General features: G+C 44.2%; 2 protein-coding genes across 6 annotated transcripts in view; one reads left to right on the forward strand and one right to left on the reverse strand.

Annotated features, from left to right (window-relative positions):
- Cap1 (CAP, adenylate cyclase-associated protein 1 (yeast)) overlaps window positions 1-3,228 on the forward strand; it is a 24,520-nt gene extending 21,292 nt beyond the window's left edge. For all 4 annotated transcript variants that reach the window (XM_005395277.2, XM_013519550.1, XM_005395275.1 and 1 more), the window contains exons 9-13: window positions 413-597; window positions 771-894; window positions 1,029-1,111; window positions 1,427-1,570; window positions 2,098-3,228. In XM_005395277.2, coding sequence (XP_005395334.1) covers window positions 413-597; window positions 771-894; window positions 1,029-1,111; window positions 1,427-1,570; window positions 2,098-2,181 — 620 coding nt within the window. In that variant the 3' untranslated portion in view covers window positions 2,182-3,228. The remainder of the gene's footprint in view (window positions 1-412; window positions 598-770; window positions 895-1,028; window positions 1,112-1,426; window positions 1,571-2,097) is intronic.
- Window positions 1-20,332, reverse strand: part of Ppt1 (palmitoyl-protein thioesterase 1) — a 30,768-nt gene that overhangs the window by 6,477 nt on the left and 3,959 nt on the right. The window contains exons 2-9 of one of the 2 annotated variants that reach the window (XM_005395273.2): window positions 19,977-20,086; window positions 19,629-19,756; window positions 19,095-19,165; window positions 16,941-17,043; window positions 9,637-9,727; window positions 8,770-8,868; window positions 6,910-6,981; window positions 4,294-5,370 (exon numbers count right to left, since the gene is read on the reverse strand). In XM_005395273.2, the coding sequence (XP_005395330.1) occupies window positions 5,248-5,370; window positions 6,910-6,981; window positions 8,770-8,868; window positions 9,637-9,727; window positions 16,941-17,043; window positions 19,095-19,165; window positions 19,629-19,756; window positions 19,977-20,086 (797 nt within the window). In that variant the 3' untranslated portion in view covers window positions 4,294-5,247. Of the gene's footprint in view, window positions 1-4,293; window positions 5,371-6,909; window positions 6,982-8,769; window positions 8,869-9,636; window positions 9,728-16,940; window positions 17,044-19,094; window positions 19,166-19,628; window positions 19,757-19,976; window positions 20,087-20,332 lie in introns of those variants that run through there. The other variant, XM_013519551.1, reaches the window with a different exon arrangement.

Here is a 20,332-nt window from a genome sequence, read left to right on the forward strand (position 1 = left end):
GCTGAGCTAAATCCCCAGCCCCCTTTATAGATTTTTTTTTGGTGCATTTACTTATCCATTCTCTTCTCCCTTCCCATACCCCAACACAGACATGTTCTTTTACTTTTTTAAAATTTGAACGATGTATACAACCTGGGTGAGGGGCTGGGGATATAGCTCAGTCGCATAAGCGCCTCCCTGGCAAGTGCAAGGTCGTGAGTTCAATCCCCGGTACCGAAAAAAAAAAAAAAAAAAAGAAGACAACCTGGGTGAGAAGGGAAATTATAAAAGTATTTCTTCAGAGTGGCTTTCAAGGGAATATTAAGTTTTTGCTTTGAATTTTCTGATGCAGATCAGTTTATGATAATCAGAATTGGTGATTGCCTCAGCCTTGGTATGAAGGACAGGAACAAGCTAATTGTTGTTCTTACAGCCCTGAAGCATGTATCTGATGATATGAAGACTCACAAGAATCCTGCCCTGAAGGCTCAGAGTGGTCCAGTACGCAGCGGCCCCAAACCATTTTCTGCACCTAAACCCCAGACCAGTCCATCCGCCAAACCAGCCACAAAGAAGGAACCTGCTCTCCTTGAACTGGAGGGCAAGAAGTGGAGAGTGGTGAGTTAAAAATACCTGGACAGGAGGAAGGAGTGGGAACAAGGGATCTAAACAGCTCAGACAAATAAGTGGAGGGTTTTGGCTTAAAGTGTAAGAAAAAGTGTTTGGGGATAATCTGTGATTTCTGTTGGTTTGTACTTTGTGATAAGAATCTGGAGTTGTTTCTTTAACAGGAAAACCAGGAGAATGTTTCTAACCTGGTGATTGATAACACAGAGTTGAAACAGGTGGCTTACTTATTCAAGTGTGTCAACACAACATTGCAAATCAAGGGCAAAATTAACTCCATTATAGTAGGTAAGCTTTTGCTGCCATCCTAGGCAGGTTCTGCTCAAAGCCTAAGAGGGCTAGAGCCATCTTCCTAAAGAGGCTTAAATATGTTACTCTTCCTTTAAAGTCACACTGTTGACCTGTTTTCTTTCTTCTCCTAGATAACTGTAAGAAACTTGGTCTGGTATTTGACGATGTGGTGGGCATTGTGGAGATAATCAATAGTAGAGATGTCAAAGTTCAGGTAACTTGATATGTTGGTCCTTCTTTTGGTCCCTGAGGAATTAATTGAAAGAGACAGCAGACCCGCAGGTGTTACTTTGGCAGGAATCTGATTCTATAGTCTGTAAGATGAGCTGCTTTGGATGTGGCAGAGGAGGAGTTGGTTCTTTAAGGGAACTCTTTCCGACTACATCCAAACCTGCCCCCGCTATTCAGTATCTGTTGTGCACCTGGGAGCTTTTCATATTGTTGGTGAATCATGTGAAACAGTGAAAGCTTCTCCTGCAACTGTCTTCCCCGCCAGCTGGGACTCAGTTTTCTTGGTTTTTCTCTGCAGGTAATGGGTAAAGTGCCAACCATTTCCATTAACAAAACAGATGGCTGCCACGTTTACCTGAGCAAGAATTCCCTGGATTGTGAGATAGTCAGTGCCAAATCTTCTGAAATGAACATCCTCATCCCTACAGAAGGCGGTGATTTTGTAAGTTTCTTAGTTTCTTGCACTGGAAAAAGCTATTTGGTGGATATTTGGCACTCAGTAGGTAAAACCTAACAGTGCATGCAAAAAGCAAAATATTGTATACAGAAGCAAGGTAATCCCACGTAGTACAACTCCAGAGGAGGCAATTTTTGTCTCTCTTAAGTTGCGCTCAGGCTAGCCAAAAAAAAAAGAATGAGCGCCCCAGCCAGATCTGGTGGTACAGGACTGTAATTTTAGCACTCAGCAGCCTGAGGCAAGATTGTGAGTTTAGCCCAACAAGGGCTACATAGCAGGTTTGAGGCCAGCCTGAGTGATCTAGCAGAACCTTGTCTCCCAAAACCAAACAGTAAAAAGGAATGAAAGTCCTAGCACCCTGCGAGACTGGCACTGTACTGTGCATGGTCCCCATGAGCCGTCTGCCAAGGTCACAGGTCAGATGGGCTGTTTGAAATAAGCATTGAAAGAAGTGTGCGATTCAGTGCTCCAGCTGACTAGCCTAGATTTCAGCCTATTTTCTTTATTTACAGAATGAGTTCCCAGTTCCTGAGCAGTTCAAGACCCTATGGAATGGGCAGAAGTTGGTCACCACAGTGACAGAAATCGCGGGATAAGCAAAGTGCCAGTGGGTCCTTCGCCCTCTCCCTTCACACCATGGGATAAATCGATCGAGACGGTTCTTTTCTAGATTTCCTCTACCTTTCTGCTCTTAAACTGCTTCTCTGCTCTGAGAAGCCCAGCTACCTGCCTTCACTGAAATATACCTCAGGCTGAGATTTGGGGTGGGATCGCAGGTCAGCTCATCTTCTGCAGGAAGGTGCCTCTTCACGTCAGTGCAGCCACACCACCACTCCACCCCTAAGGATCTGCAGACCTGGACTTGTGCATTCTAGCTTTCAGCATTTGGGGTTATCTGACCAACAGTCAGTCCTTTGGGAAGAGTATGACAGTCCCAGGAACTAACAGATTAAAATGTGCATACTCACCTTTTTCTAACAATGAGCATGGAGGTAGTAGAAGCTAGTGAGATTCCAAGGGGTGGTACAAACTAATTTTTCACGGTTCATAAGTGAGGCAAGGGTTATACTGGATTAAAGGCTGAAGCTTGGCTGCCTAGCATTCCAAGCAAATGTGCTTCCTACAAGCATTCCTTTATTCTGCATTCCATCCTGGGTCTGACTCAACCTTGAGATTGCTGGTACTACCATAGCTGCAGCAGCAGTGCCCTCATCCAGACCAGTTCAAGGAGTCTGGGACCCTCTCTCTCTGGGATTCCTACACAACACCTTCCAACAGAGACAACTTTAAAAGACAACATGCCATTCCAAGGAGTCCAGCATTCCTTCTCCCTGCTAGGTGCCTCTCACCTGTCTGTACTGCCTCCTTTTGCCTGTCACATTGAATAACTTAGGGCTTCTGTCCAGGCATCTGAGAACTAAACCCATCACTACAGACTGGTTTTAGGTCTTGATTTATGTAAGAACCTTGCTCAGCATTGCTAATGTTTCAGTTTTCCCCCCTGTAGGACAAAATATGCAACCTTTTTGTGGGAAGAGAGATTGTCCTGTGACTTCTGCCCATTTCCTGAGGCCTGTGGAAATAAACCTTTATGTACTTAAAGTTATACAGAAAATAGAATAAAGTTAATACCAAACGTGTTATTTACCTGTTTTCTATACAACGATGTAAAAATATTGAAAAGAAAAATGACACCCAGGATGAGAAATTACTCTTTATTTTAGACAATCTCATAAAATTATTTTCATACCCCTCCCCAGTTCTTACCCTTAATTCATATCTTTTGACACTTGAGAGAGAAAAAAAAGGGTAAATTGTGCAGTACTTCCTTTTTTTTTTTTTTTTGCGGTACCAGAGATCGAACTCACGACCTTGCGCCTGCTAGTTAGGCGCTTATGCCGCTAAGCTATATCCCCAGTTCCCAAAACTTTTTTTTTTGCGGTATCAGGAATCGAACTCATGACCTGGCGTTTGCTAGGCAGGTGCTTGCACCACTGAGTCTGCAGTACTTTGATGAAAACAGCTTGATTATTTCCAAACTGGCACTCTATAGAAGTCACCCAGAATTTGCTGATGGCACGCCTGTAATCACAGCACTCGGGAGGCTGAGGCAGGAGGATTGTTTCAAGTTTGACACCTGCCTGGGTTACAAAGTGAGCTCAAGGCCAGCCTGAACTGCATAGGGAAACCCTGTCTCAAAAAGACAAAAGAAAAAAAACCATCCAAAACATGTTGACAGGTCTTCAGGTGGGAGCGAAAACTTCCATACTCAAGAAAGGTAGGAAGCAGCAGATTAATTGTTAGTTTCATTACTAACCATAGAGAATTCTCAGTCCTTAGTCTAATCCTAGAGGTGAAAGAAGTAGGGAATAATCTTTAAACTCTTTTTTGTTTTTGAGGTCTTATGTATTGAACCCAGAGCCTTGTGTATCCTAGGAAGGCACTCTGACACTGAGCTACATCCTCAACCCTTTATATTCTGAGATAGTGTTTTGTTAAATTGCCCCAGCTGAGCTAGCTGAGCATGTTGGCTCACACCTGTAATCCCAGGACTCGGAAGATGGAGGCGAAAGGATCACTGGGAGTTGGATAACAGCCTGGACTACATAGTTCAGGCCCAGTGTGGACCACAAAGCCAGACCCTCAAAAAAAGTTGCCCCAGTTGTACTGAACATACAATCATTCTGCCTCAAGCTTCCTGCCTCTTCAAGTGGTGTTTTTTTATTTTTGTCCTCACAGAACATAGCATCAGTTTGGAGGATGCTGGTAAGTATGGTTTTTAGGGCTAGAGGTTAGAAAGCCTGGTCTGTTTACATTCCTCCTATTTTTCTGCTAAAGCCAGCCACAGTGATTAGCATCCAGGCTGCTAGGTGCATGGTAAGGGTAGATTAATAAAAGATGGAGCAGGAAACACTGGCTGCTTCATTTTCACCCTCGTCTGTTTCATCACCCCTTCCCCAACGTACTAAGTTACGCAAGATGTATGCTTCTGCTCCAAAGCAACCCCACTTAAAACTACTTCCCTTCCTTTTATAACAGCAACTAATTTATCACTACCTGAGAAGACAAAACGAGCTCTGGAGAGGCAAGATTGTGGGCTGGTGGGCTCTGCCTAGTAATTGCTAAGATACTATCGAAGGCAACATGACTCAAGAAAGCAGACTTAAATTACGCACAAACACCCCAAGCAATACCTTTCTGAGCACTAGTTAAAGCTCCACCAGTAACGCTGAGATGGTATTTATGTAGTACCTCACACCCAAGTCTTGGCCTTCTATTTGCCTCAAATGTGGCCAGATGTTCCCCCGCCCCCCACTGACCCCACTGCTTTAGTTTGTTCAGTCTCCCCTGGGCCTGGATACAGTTCTGGCACTGATGCCTAGCAGATTCCTTTTCCTGAGACAGCTTGACCACATCACAAGGTTGTAAAACAATCTCCTTTGTTATTAACTAATTAAACTTGAATTCAACACCATATGGTGATAGGCAGCAAAGGATAAGATTCGGATCTTAGATCTTTCCAAGTAGGGCATGTTAGATGGTAACAGAAGAGAAGGATTAGCTGCAAGCTGATCTGAGCTCAGGATTGGCCAGGAAGAAAACTTTCAAGTGGCTTGGAAGAGTTAGGGGCTTTCTGAGCTCTGTTATAAACTGTGAGGGCTTCATTCAAGGAAGGGTATGATGTGGGCATAAAACCATTTGTTGGACAGCTGAAGATGGTCCCCTTCTGTAGCCAGAAACACTAGCTTTCCAGCTTTGTCCATTTCCTTTAGCCCCAGGCGGTCCTACAGAGAGAAAGTCCATAATTGAGGTTTAATGAAAGGTTTTAGAGTAAAGTAATACAACGTAAGCTTGAGATATAATCTCAAAATGCAGTTTCGTCTATCAGTATTAAAGTAGAGGTATACTGTTGAAAATGTCAAAAAGGGTACATCCTCCTGTTTCTAAGCATTAAAAATGTACGCACAGTTGAGACTGTTCTATACAGTCATAGTCTTTTTGTTGCTTTGTACCCAGCTGGGGATCAAACTCAAAGCCGCCCATGAGCTTCTGAGTTATTTTCTTAGCCCTTAATTTCAGGTTTGTCCACAGACAGGCAACCCACAAATAAAACTGAAAAACAGCGTGGGATAAGCCAAAGTAGGACCAAGCCAAAGTCAGGAGAAAACTAGGTAACATTTTAAGGTAAGACATGGCCAATCCTTAGATCACAAACCTGAAACAATTCCATATACTCCAATTGAAAACGCCACCCACAACCTGGGTACCACAGAACCCACCTCTAGGTGGGAAAATGAGCAGCCATGGCAGGGCCAAAATGGCACTTCTGCTGTGGCTACCACCAGTTTGACCTTCACAATAAGAAGTTCTAGCTGTAATTTCCTGAATTCTTAGCAGAACCGAGCTTTTTTTAACCTCACCTAAGCTGGGACACCAAATGCAAGAAAGAAATCTAAGAGGAGAAAATGACCTCTGGAATTAGTGGAGGAAATCTAGTGGAAGTTGACTGATCCAGTGATAGCCTCGTGTATTTGTGAGACAGTCTATCTCCAATATAAATTCCTTCGGGCTTGGCAGGCCTATAGCAAAGTGGTGAAAATTGCCACTTCTCGAGAAATAGGACCTAGTGCTAAAGAAAACTCAATTCCATTTACCTTCCTGCAGGAGAAATTATTCCCCTTGTCAATACCGAATTAACTGATCTATTTTTGATGTTGGGGATCGACACCAGCATGCTAACCACGTACTCTTACCACTGAGCTATACGCCTAAACTACCAAGGTCTGATTTAAAAGCAGAACTTCTCCTACATCTATGACTGCTATAAAGTGGTATTCCTTTCTTGCATGTTTTCTTTCATCTGGGGGCTTCTTAGATTTGTGGCAAACCGAACCTCCAAACCAGCAGCAAGTTGCAACCTTTTTTTTTTTTCTTTTTCTTTTTTGAGACAGTTTTACTGTGTAGCCCAGGCTGGCCTCAAACTCATAACAATCCTGCCTCAACCTCCCGAGTGCTGGGATTACAGGCATTCACCACCACTCTGGCCCAATCTTTTCTTTAAAAGGAAAACTTTAGAGATGATGTTTTCCTTGATTTTCCATGGAAGTCATAGGACACTGGTCTTTCCTTAAGATGTGGTAAATTTCTATAAACCAGAGCCATGCCCAACAGGCCTTGCATCAGACATAAGTGAGGAGCTTGTGAGCACCTAGTGCCCTGGGGCAGACAGTGCAGGGCTCTTGCACCTGAGAACCCAGCACCATCAGGAACCAGGAGCCAAATGGGACAGCACCCTCCTCCCAAGGTGTCTCCCTCCTAGTTACCTCTGTATACAGAGTGGTCTCCTGTAGGGGAATAGTCTCCTTGCCTTGACCACTTCTGTAAAATCCAAACCACTGCAGAAGAGGAGGAAGAAAAATCAGGTCAGACCAAAGACACCCAGTATACACTGCCGACCTCATTTGAAACTGGCTTGTACCAAAGACTACCAACAAAGCGAACATCATAAAGCTATGTATAGCAAGCAAGAATGGGAGCTGAGTATGGTGGCACATGTCTGTAATCCCAGGACTTGGGAGACTGAGGCACAGGGATCACCATGGATTTGAGGCCAGCCTGTACGACATGGTAAGACCTTGCCTTGGCGGGGGAGGGGAGTGGGGAAGCGGGGGCATGTCTTTTGTTTTAAAGGCTATGTCTTAACTCACTTTTATTTCAAAGCCAATCCTAGCTGGGTGTGGTGGTGCATGCCTGTAAGCCCAGCACTTAAAGAGGCTGAGGAAAGAGGATCTCTGAGTTCAAGGCCAGCATGGGCTACACAGTGAGTACAAAGCAGCCTGAACCACTTAGCAAGACCCCCATCTCAAAAACATCAAGAAACAAAATAAATAAAATAAAAGCCAATCCTAAAGTGTAAGTTAAATCTTTCCCAAGAGCTGTGCATTGCTCCAAAACTTCTGCTGCTTTTACTGTATACCAACTCTGAGAATCCCGGTGCTGAACTCTAGCCATTCGAGGGTGAGTATATGATGCTTTTTCCCAAGAAGCTCCCAGCCTAGCAAAGCATAGAAACAATTCACTATCTACCATAGGGTCAGCAAACATTTTTTCCTGTAAAGGCCAGATACAAAATATTTAGGCTGTAAGGGCCATATGGCTGCAACTACCCCTATAACACAAAACTGCTACAGACTATATGTAAAACATGAGTATGCTGGTCAGGCAGGGCGGTGCATGCCTATAATCCCAGCACTCTGGGAGACTGAGGCAGGAGGACTTCGGGTTTAAGTATAGTCTGGGCAATTTAGCAAGACCCTGTTGCAAAAAAATAAATAGTGCTGGGAAAGTTGTTCAGTGCAAAATCCTTGGGTTTAATCCTTATTACTGCAAGAACAAAAATATCTCTCCTGTCCTAAAAAAAAGAAAAAAAATGTATATGATTGTATCCCAATGAAACTTCACTTATGACAGTGGAAATCTGAGTTTCACATAATTTTCACATCATAACATATTCTTTGCATTTTTTCCAACCATTTAAATATGGAAAAATGCTTTGTTCACAAGCTATCCAAAAATGGCCAGCTGGAGCTGGCTCACAGCCCTCAGGTTGCCAGCCCTGCTGATCTGACAACATGAGGAGGGCTTTCATAGAAGCTGGTAATCCTATAAAAAAGGGAGGAAATTCTGCTTGGAGCAGGATGACATCTAGAGGAAGTGACAATTATGTTTGACAGATAATTATCAATATGTCAGGTGGAGAAGCCAGCCACATGCAAGAGAAAGCACATGCCAAGCCAGGAACATGCCAAGTGCTACGACATAGCTGGATCAGAGAGTGTATGAAGTCGGAGTGAGGGGAGGGGAAGCTAGAAGGACTACAGGGAGATGAAGCCAAGTCAAGGCAGACCTTTCTGCTAGTGATTCTAAACCTTTTCAGGTCATAGAGATCTCTGAAATAGGATTAAAATTACAGGCCCTCACCTCAGGCAATGTAATCCCATACTTTTACATGTAAGTTTGGAATGGAACTGGGGGACTACAATCCTGTCCCACTTGTGGACCGCAGAACCCATCTACAAAGGCTGGTGCTGGGGACGGGAGGCTTTAGCACAGCAGGCAGCAATACGATGGCGCTGCTGACTCCTACAGCTCCCTTCCATGCTATGGCCCAGGCAGTCTCTCACCTCAGAGTCTACAGGGTCCACAATGCTATCGTTGAGGAACTTCACCATCACAAACTTCTTCAGGGCCATCAGGTTTTTCTTGTAGGTCTCATTGGTGCTCTGGAAGAAAGGCCAGCACGACCTCAGCATCAGTACTGTCAGGTTCCAACAGAGGGGGCAGACTCTCAGGGCTCTGGTCTCCCGAGTCTGGGCGTCCATCCCAGGGTCCTCACCAAACCTTCCGGACCATCCTATCTCACTGACATGCCACCAACTATGGCAAAAGGTGCTACCAGGAATCTGTCCACACTCCACAGGTTATCTACCATGTACGTTAAAAGCTTCTCACCAGGGGAAAATAAACAGCAAATTCTGGGTGGTTCTGTTATACTCTTCCATACTGTTTTCTGGTTTGATTTGATTTTTTCCCCTTCAAATACTCTCTTCAATAAAATATCAAAAGCTCCACCCAGATAATCCAAATACAAACTGAGCCATCCAGCTTACCAAAACCTCCCCAAACCATGCCCATTTCTGCAACACGAGGAGTGCCCTCTGCAGTATCTCTTCTAGTTAAGTCTCTCTCCTGAGAAAATCTGTCCTAATGGGCACACCAGGAAGGCTCCCCGCAGAAGGCAGCTAGCACTCTGTAGACCTCGTCCTGCAGCTCCCACACTGGGGGAGAGAGAGACTTCAAGGGGGAGGCCAAATGAACTCCAGCCTCCTTAAAACAAGCTGAGTCTCATGAGCATTGCTTCCCCCAAACTGAAATTTCTGGCTCCTGGCTTCTTCCCTGGACAGTCTGGGTAAATAGTTGCTGCTAACTTGTTCTCAATGTCCCAGCAGAAAAATGAATGCCTAACTACGGGAGACTGGTTGATGACTTACCCTTTCCTGATTTATATCTGCCAGGAAAATGCTGTGTTTGCGGTACACATCCTCGTTTATGGGATCATGCCAGTATTCTGCTTGTACCAGGCTGCAGGGAGAAAAAGGGACAGACGTGACCATGGTGCCTATCAGTCTGAACACTCGGCGTATGCCCCTCATTTATGGGATCATGCCAGTATTCTGCTTGTACCAGGCTGCAGGGAGAAAAAGGGACAGACGTGACCACGGTGCCTATTAGTCTGAACACTCGGTGTATGCCCCGGCGCATGCCCCAGGGCATGGGCACCCCGAGGCCTCGGCCTCTGATAGGTTGAAGGCGGTGTCTCCTTTGAGCTCACCCGCACGCCGCTTGAGTGCACCCTGTATTCCCCTCCAATAAATCTGCCTCGTTATCTCTTACTGATGCACCCTAAAAATTCTTTTTTTTATGCTGGAAGTCATGGAACCTAAGAATTTATTTTAAAAGAGTGGGTATGTGCTTTATTTCAGCCTCGGCGACCTCCCAGACCCAACCTGGTGACATTTATCTTGGCAGCCACAAAGGGACCTAAAAAGAGACATAGAAACTGCAGAGATCTCAGCTTTGGTTTGGTAAGTCCAGCCAAGAGACTTATTTCATTATTTTCTTTCTTGGCCATTTTGCCCCAATCTCTTGGCCCTTTGAAGCATACTTTTTCTCTGAAGCATAGTTTTCTCCAAACCCCTTTGCTGCTGAAGCATAGCTTATCTTTCCCCTTTCTCTTCCTGTACAGCTATGGGGTATTTTTAAATTTCTTTCCCAGTAGCTAGAGACTCCTAAGCCCCTAGAGAATGAGTGCTTGTATATAAAAGCACTGAAGACAAGAGGCACTTGATCCCTCTCACCAGGAACAGGACGATGTGTTAGGAGGTGAGTGCGGGGTTCCTTTAGTTTAGCACCACACCCAGCCCAGGTTAGATGGCGCCCTTAACAATCTTGCTCATCCAATGACAAAATAAGGATGGAGACCCTATCCAGAGTCTCCAGTGAAGTTTCTTATGCACCCAGCATGGGAAAGCCAATGCTGAGACACACTGCAGAGAACCGGCCTCCAGGTCATACTGGAGAAAGCCATCTGGGTACCTACACATATTTAGTTTGAGGGAGTTTCTCTAAACTATTCTTTTGGTCTCTCTCATTCTCTAAAATGACATAGGGCATGAGCTCACTCCATGTGACAGCACGGTTCCCCTTTTGGGTGGCTGGGGTCCTGTCCTTAGCCATGCAGATTCAAGTGGTCCATCAGGTGCTCCCTGGCACTGTCCATGGGACCTGGTGAGGTCTATGGACTCAGACCAAGAAGGAGTCTGCTGGTTTGCTTTTTTCTTCCTCTCTCCAAGAAAACAATAATCCCCTCCTTGTCCTTCCTTTCTATTCAGGCTTTCGTCTGTCAGAAAACTCAATCCTTTTAATTTTTTCTCTCTGATATTACTTACCAGGGAGAGGAAACACCACATGGGGGTGGTAGTGCATGGCCTCTGTCTTCCTTGATGCAAACTGTACTTGTTAAGCAAAATTTTCAGATTTTTCAAACTCTATGAATTCTTTGTGTGTGTACTATAGCTTCCCTAGATATATAGATCTCTGAGGTAAATTTTTGAGTAAAACCTAGCTATGTGTACACCTTCTTTTTCTGCTTCCCTATCTGTTGTTACAATAGCCATGTTCCAGAAACAAGGACATTTGTTCTGGACATGACAGAAAACAGCACAGCTGCTCCCTTGAGCAGTTCTGACTCTGGGTTCCTGAGTGTACTGTGTCTCATTTCTCTGAGCACCTGTTCTTGAGTGCATCCCACATCTATCTCTAATAAATTCTTGCTTTGTTTGCTTTGTTTTTTGGTACCAGGAATCAAACTCAAGACCTCATGCTTACCAGGCAGGCACTGTGCCGCTGAGTGATATCCTTGGCCCTCTCATGTCTCTTTAAACAAAAAATAAAAAGAAGCAAGACTTCTATCTATAAAAGTTCACAAGACAGAGGAGGTCCTGGGTTTGATCCCCATACAGGGCAGGGCTGCGGCGGGTGGGGGGAGGGCAGGGGGGATAACACCTGATGCTGAAAAGTCAGGAGCGCTGAGCTCATGCGCCTTTCAGATGTAGCCAATCACCACTCAAGTAAACAAGGTAAGGAAGCGAATACTAGGCCAGGACCCAGGACCCAGAACTGCAGTAGGGAGGCCTAATAGAAGGAAAGAGTGAAGATAGTCGTCATCAGCTACTTTTTCACATGAGAAGGAAAAGCTAAGAAGGGGAGGGAGGAAGCAGGAGGGATATTTTGTTTGGTAAAAAGCCTGGTACACGTGGGACGGCTAAGGGCTGGAGGAGGACTAGAGTGGGTGCTAGGGAGGCAGAAGTTCCTCAGGAGGAACACAGAGTAGAAGCAGTTTGTATTCGCATCAACTCACAAACCACTGAAGGGCGCTTTGGAGAGGCTCAGCAATGCTCCCTGAGCTACAGAGCTGCAATGAAGGTAAGCGAAGAGCCTCAACCAGAGTCCACACACCTGGCAATGTGCGACACTGAAGCACGAGAAAGGCCAGCTGTCCAGCCACAGGCCACGGCCACTGAGACGAGTCTTTGCCACCTGAGCCTGCCCTAAGCCATGTGGCTTAGAGAGAACAATGTGGCTTCTACAGCACTTCCCATTTACCAGGTCTACTCTAAGTATTTTATTCATATAACCTATTTAATCCTATCTGACTCCATAAGAGTCTATTACCATCCAAATGTTTGCAAATGAGGCACTTTCAGCTCAGCCTGTGTCATACTGCACAGAGACACAGAGCCAGAGGCAGCCTAGCTCCAGTCTTTACCACTACGCTGTTGTCTGTTGTATATGGATGTACAGAGCGCTGTCATGTGCCCCATAGAACTGGGCTGGAATAAAAAATATTTTGCCTCACTAAGTCTGTAAAAATTAAGATATGCCAGCTATCCGAGGAGGGTACAGTTTACAGGGGAGTTGCTGCTCCAGGGCACAAGGAGAGCAAAAGTGCACAGGAAGACTTGCTGAGGTGACACTGAAACACTAAGGAATTCTCACTGAAATCCCAGGATTTTTTTCTTTCCGGCAGTGCACTGGGGATTGAACTCAGGGCCTTGTACATGCTAGGCAAGTGCTCTATCACTGAGCTATACACACCCCCAGCCTTCCAGATGATTTGTGATGGAATCTGATAATAACCTACTTCTAAAATTCAGATGAAACAAGAAAAGCCCAAGAACTCCCAAGACTAGAAGAGTTAGGTAAAAGTTACTACAGTAAGTAAAACAATGGAGCAGTGATAGACAAATAAATCAATTGCACAGAATAACCCAGAAACAGACTCAAGCACAGAACATCCAAGTAGATAAAAAGCACACGAATGAAAAACAAAACTTTTTAAAAATTAGAAAAAAAGGGGAAGAAAAATATTAAAAGGAAAATAGCTTTATGCATCAATCAGAAAGACTGAAAAACTGCCAGGCATGGTGACAAATGACTCTAATCCCAACACTTCGGAGGTTGAGGCAGGAAGATCACTGTTAGTTCAAAGCCAGCCTGATCTATACAGTGAGACAAAACAACAATAATAACAAAAAGGGCAGACCTTAGGATATCTCTTACCATAACTTTAAAAAATTAATAATGTAATATACCAAAGGACATTAAATTACGTATTTTAAATGGCTGAACTGTAAATATTTGAATTACATCTCAATAAAGCTATTAAAAAACAAATCTGGGGCTGAGGGTGTAGCTCAGGGGTAGAGCATGTGATTAGTGTGTGCAGTGCTCTGGGTTTCATCTCCAGAAGTACAAGAAAACAAAACAAAAAACCTGTTGTACCCAAAAGCACCCTAAACAAAACACACCACAGACAGGTAGGGGCCAAGTGCAACATATCTAACAAGGCAAGTCCTAATGCCAATTTTTTTTTTTTTTGTCTTTTTGAGACAGGGTCTTGCTATGCAATTCAGGCTGGCCTTGAGCTCACTTTGTAGCCCAGGCTGGCCTTGAACTTGAAACCGATCCTCCTGCCTCAGCCTCCTGAGTGCTGGGATTACAGGTGTGTACCACCACGCCCAGCTTAATGCCAAATTTTATTTATTTTATTTTTTTCCAGTACCGGGAATCAAACTCATGACCTCATGCTTGCCAGGCAGGCACTGTGCCACTGAGCTAAATCCCCAGCCTCTTCAAATTTTGTTTAAAGGAGCATTATGGGAGGTATATAATGCCCACATTTTTTAGAAATACTTCTATTGATGAATTATTACTTTTAATTTTATTAGTTTTATTATGTTAATGTACACTTAACAAGGATAAAATAAGCACCAACATTTTCAACATCAACTGTTTACCTGTTTACATGATCTAAAAAATTGAGCCAGGGATATAGCTCAGTGGCACAGTGCCTGCCAGGCAAGCACACAGCTCTGAGTTCAATTCCTGGTACCCCCCCCCGCCCCAAAAAAGATCTAAAAAATAATAGCAATGTGCCGGGCATAGTGGCACATGCCTGTAATCCCAGCACTTGGGAATCAGAGGCAGGAGGATCGTCTTGAGTTTGAGACCAGCCTGGGCTACAAAGTGAGCTCATGCCCAGAGTGAATCGCATAGTGAGACCCTATCTCAAAAAGACAAAAGCAAAACAAAACAAACCTCAAAAAGACAAAAAATAATAGTAAGAATAACAGCAGAAATAAATTCCTTATGTGAACTACAATGGCCAGGCGTGGTGGCACATGCCTGTAATCCCAGCACTAGGGAGGCTGAGGCAGGAGGATCATTGTGAGTTCGAGACCAGCCTGGGCTACAAAGTTAGCTGAAGGCCAGCTTGAACTGCATAGTGAGATCCTGTCTCAAAAAGACAAAAACAAAACAAAACAAAAAAAACAAAGTGTATTGAACTACAATGAAATAGAAACAAACTCTACCACAGAAATAACCTTTGCTTCAATTATCACACCTTTACAGCCGTCTTCACACAAGACAACAGCATATTGCATACACAAGTCTCACACTGATAGCATATGTGCTTAGTTTTTTTTTTCCTGTTTGGCAGGCCATACTTTTCATGTCTCTTGTCTTCCTACTTTGTCATGAGCTTCCTATTATATGATGTGCATTTAGCAGGAAAATGAAATAATAGTAAAATATCAAATGTATACTGTTTAGAATAAACATCATTTTCTACATCAACTGTTTACTTACTAAATCTAAAAAACAATAACAGAACTCACAGCAATCCTCCTGTCTCAGCTTCCTGAGTGCTAGGATTATAGGTGTGTGCCACTACACTGGCTCAAATGCATTTTTAAAAGGAAAAACCACTCTAAAAGATGAGGTGGCCTAAAATTACATCTGTGCACAGCTGCTGAGAACTCTGAATGAACTTCCCATGGAAACTATGTGCCAAGTGCTGAGCGTTAACCCAGCTCAAAGTCTCATCAGGTACAAGGTCGAGAAACAGATTTCAAATCATTCCTCTTCTCTCCACCTCACTGTCTCTACTCTATTGACCAAACCATGGCCGACGCTCACTTGGAACACTGCAAAGACATCTATCAGGCCATGCCATCTTTTTGCCTGAAGCCTCCCAATAGCAGTCCATGCTGTATTTTGAACGCACCACCTCCAGTGATAACAAAAATCTACCTACTTAATATAAACTGAGCACTACACTAAATGCTTTACACCCAATTTATTTAATCCTCACATCAGGCCCACAGGTGAGTATATTAGTTACTAAGGTGGAAGAAAATGAGACTTTAAGATACCCAGTGCCACACTGCTAGATGGTGATAGAACTGAGGCTCTCAAAGAGAACCCTAGAAAGAGGGCACAGAAGTCATTTTGCCATTTTTTTGCATGTCTGAAAATGTAGTAGCTTTATTTTCTCCACACGTGACAGTTTCTTGGGGTTACATCTACACAATTGTAGGCTGGAAATTATCTCCCCTCAGATTATGAAGGTCTGTACCTTGCTTTCTAGCGAGTTTATGCAGGTTCACTACAGACATATTTTTAAAAATATTTTTACTAGAGATTGTATGACTCCATGGAACTGGAACCTGAAGATCTGGAGGGCCATATACATAGGCTTTTTTTTTTCCCAGTTTTTTTCTGCAGTTGCCATCTGTTTTTTCCAAGTTCTTTTTTACTTGTTGCTCATTTTAGAATGTCTCTCTTGCTGGGGTCTGTGACTCAGCATTCACATTTAATCCAGGCGCAAGGCTGACTGGAGCGCCTCATGCAGTAGTGGCTCTTAGGGCAGAGCTGATGTACTGCTGGCTTCAGTATATGGTAATCAGTAGGGGTCCAGACTGATGGGAGGATTCCAACGACTTATCTCAAAGTCTTTTCTCTAGTTAGTTTTTCCACACAGGAGTCCAGTGAACTCAGCCTAGCAGGGAATAATTCTAGCTGCTCTCACTCTGGAGACTGAGCAGGAGCTCAGGGGACGAGTCTGTTCAGGGCAGCAACTCACCACACTTCCTTGCTTGCACTAAGCCTGGAGCTTCTCTAAGTAAGTTGCTCCAGAAAATTGGTTTTGCTTCTCCTGTCAGGTGGAAGAAGAGTCATCATTGGGATACACAGAGAACTGCGGAGTCCAACCACAGTCCTGCTTCCAGTTCCACTGTCTCCACCTTCCAAAGCATCTTACCAGCCCTAATTCCTGAGCCCTCTCGGAGCTGGAGAAGGGGAATCGGCTTCCTTTCCTTCCTGCAGTGCTGCCCTCTACAGACGGGAAGGCTTCAAATTCCCCTGTTTTGCTAAAACAATTTCATACTTTCTTTTATTTTCTCTTTCAAAAACATATTGACATCTTTTATCTCTTAACTCTTCTTTTGTTCTTTACCCTGGTGGGTTTATACCTTTTTAATTCTTTTTCTACTATTTTATTAAGGTTTAAGAAAGAAGGGAAGATAGACACATCAATCTACCACTTTTAGCCAGGATTCAGCCGTCACTCCTCACCCTCACTGGCTGTTCATTTATCATCACTAACATCATTCAAGTTACCGAGGGTTGTGTTTTAGTCCACAAAACAATGAAATCCAAAGAAAGAGAAGGATGGGTTTTTCTAGGGCATATGGGCAAGAATTAGAACAGAATAGAAGTGTAGACCAGTTTTAGGTTTCAATAATTTTAAAATTGAGCAGATAATGCAGATATAATTATAAAAGACACGTTATTTGAATATCACCAGCAGTTACTCCTAGAGTCACTGTTGGCATGAATCTGAGCATGGTGTTTTCACACAGGTCTGTGTCCTGGCAGCAAACATACACACCGTTCTTGAACGACTTTGGAGTAAGCGGCAGTATTCAGGGTTTTTCGGATGAAGTCACAGATGTGAGAACTCTCTCCTGGGCATCGAGGGAATCCAAAAACACCTATGGTGGGAAAAGATAAATATTCACCCATCAATAATCAGACATCAAATACCTGTTGGGTTAAAGGCACTGGGACAAATAAAAATGGGCACGATCAAGGCCCTAATCTCCTTCAGCTCTTCCCCAAACCCCAAAATCTAACAACGTAACCCACTTCCTCCTGGTGCTCCCACAGTCTGCGGCTGGGGGTGCTGCCCCTGCTCCATCTACACTGTGCCGATTCTGCATGACAGCATATGGCTGGCTGCATTTCTGCTCACAGGCCTTGACTTACGGAAGTCATAGCCGTGTAAGCTATTCCAGGCATTCCCCACCCCCTTCCCTTCCCTCCCCTCCCCCTAGTAATAGTTTCATCCTCAGCATCCTCAGCTAGTTCTACGAATACTTGTGGGAGGCCAGATCAGAAGATTAAAGGCCTAATTGGCCTCCTCTGTGAGCACTAAGGAGAAAGGTGGTGTGAGTGTGTGCTGACATGCTTGGGAAAAGGAAAAAAGGCTGAGGTCCTGTTGTTTACCTGGACATGTACCATGATGGTGGGAGGCAGATGAATCCTGTTTTACTCTAGTTGCTTATACCCGTGTCTGAATGAATAAAGTTGGTGTGCTAGGCATTTGTGGCTCTTTGTCAAAAGAAGACAAGTGCTCCTAACCTCCCACATTTTAACCTAATTCTGTGTCTCTTTGCTTTTCATCTTCATTGCCCCTCTGTCAGGTACAAGCTCATAGGCTGGCTCCTATAAATATTCAGTCATCTCTGGGTATCCAAGAGGAACTGGTTCCAGAAGTCCCAAAGGACACCAAAATCCATGGATATACAAGTCCCTTGCATAAAATGGTGTAGTAGACAGGCGTGGTGGCACATACCTATAATCCCAGCAATTAGTAGGGTAGGCTGAGGCAAGAGTTGAAGGCCAGCCTGGGCTACATAATGAGTTCAAGAGCTCAAAAAAAAGAAACGCGGGCCAGGGATATAGCTCAGTGGCACAGTGCCTGCCTGGCAAGTATGAGATCCTGAGTTTGATTCCCGGTTCAAAAAAAAACTCAAAAAAAAAGGAAAAGAAAACTATCACAACCACTAGTCTGTCTCTTAACAAATGTTTGTTGAACAAATGATAAACTGCTTTTACCACCCTGTGTTTGCATAATACTTCTACTTGTATAAAGTATTTTCCTATTATTTCAATTCTGAAAAATTTCCATAAGATGGGCAGGGCCATATTTTAGCTGCCCCCATTTGTGAAAGGGATCTAAGATATACTGCCTTTCCTGTGAGTGACAATGAACTGGGTGAACCCAAATTTCCTGACAATCCATGCCTGCTAACACTTAAAACCATGATGAGAGAGAGAAAATTCTATCCCAAGGACATACCCTTTCCCCCAAAATACGTGATTCTGTCTGAACAGAAAACCTGGTACTTTTCAAAGGGTTTAGTCTCTACTGTTAAATTTACAGACAAAAAAATTTTACAATTGTTTGCCTACACCTAAGTTCAACAGCACAGCACCAATGTCAGAAACAAGAAAAGCCACTAAAGTCCTCCACTGCCACTTGCTGTGCAGCCACAACCATCGCTCCTCCATGAGCTCTTTCAACGAGCAATGATCGCACCCCCGCTACACCTCGCTGGCTAAGGTGCTGCCACCCAAAAAGCCAACCTCCTTGAAACCCTGCCCATTCAACTGGAGAGGAGACAACAACTTACTGACTCCCCTGCAGTCAGAGGGCTCTGGGAGGCTGCTTCTCTCCTGCGTCCCCATCAACGCTGGCTTTTAAAGAATGGTTGACCTATAAGCAAATAGAGCTCTATACTTACTGTTAAAAGCCAAAGTGGTCACACATGTGGCCAGGTATGGTGGTGCATGCCTATAATCCCTGCACTTGGGAGGCTGAGGCTGGAGAATCACTGCGTGTTCGAGGCCAGCATGGGTTACACAGTGAACTCAAGGCCAGCCTGCCCTACATAGCAAGACCCTGTCTCAAACAAAGGAACAAAACAATGTGGCCATGTGGGTTGGCACAGAGAAGGGGAAGTACAGGGGTCAAAGTTACCTTGGTGCTGCGCTCCAAATGTGATCAGACTGGTCATGGGAGGCGATGGGCATCTCTGAACCACTGCTCTCCTGGAGAAATGAAATGGATTTATCATCTGACTGTCATATGTAAATGCGTCACCCAAAATCAGCCCTACAGATTAAACTACACAATATACTGCAGTTCCCCAAAGCCAAAGAGGAAGTTCTGGGACTTTCCTCTGATATGGTCAAACCCAAACTTCATTTTTTCATAGGAAATAAATTAAGCTCCATAAAGGTTTCTACACAGGGGTTTTTAGAATCATTTCCTTTTTAAGACGGGGAGGATCCCAAGAGTTCAGAGTAGCGGCCAGGCACAGTGGCACATGCTTGTAATCCCAGCTACTTGGGAGGCTGAGAAAGGAGGACCACAAGTTTCAGGCTGGCCTGGGTGATTCAGACGAGGGGTGTTGCTCAGTGGTAGAACACTTGCCTGGTATGCATAACCTATGTTCAAGTTCCAGTACTGCCAAAAAACAAGACAGGGCAGAGGATTAATTCTGGTACTTACAGAAATTGGCCTCCCTGCGAGAATCCCATAGCATTGTAGCCTTGCTGCAATTTAGGATCATTAGCAAGAATCTGACACACTGTCCTTACTTGGGAATTGACATTCAAGAAGAAGCTGTTTTCCATGTCCTAAAAAGGAGCCAGAGAAGTGAATGACAGGACCGAAAGCAGCCAGTGGCATCTCCCCTAGAAGTGAGCTCACGTAGGCTGACACCCTCATGCACTACAAGGGAGAGAAGGTACCAATGACTCGTTTGCTGCTAGAAATGCAAGCTGAAGCACCCTGGTAGTAACATTCTAGGAAACCAGCAAGTGAGCCTTCCAAGGAACAGAGCTGCCAAATGCTTACCTCTTTGATGTTCTTCCCAATCTCTAAAGACAAAACGTAAATTCCGGGTATTTTCTCTTCGACCATTTTCTTAATAGCGCCCATGCTCATGGGATTACAACAGCTGTCTCCTAGCCAACAAAAACAATGAAGGAAACCCATTAATCAAAATAACATTACTTGTTAATGTCTCTCAAAGGGTATTATCAAGAATGTAAAAAGATAACACACAGAATAGGAAAAGATATCTGCGAAACATGTATCTGACTTTAACATCCAGAATGCATAGAGTATCCATGCCGGGTGTGGTAGCTTGTACCTATAACCCCAGCACTCAGCACACTGAGGCAGGGGGTTCACAAAAGTTGAAGGCCAGC

This window comes from Chinchilla lanigera, unplaced genomic scaffold (genome assembly GCF_000276665.1).
Source record: "Chinchilla lanigera isolate Chin_1 unplaced genomic scaffold, ChiLan1.0 scaffold00051, whole genome shotgun sequence".
Taxonomy (NCBI): Eukaryota; Metazoa; Chordata; class Mammalia; order Rodentia; family Chinchillidae; genus Chinchilla; species Chinchilla lanigera.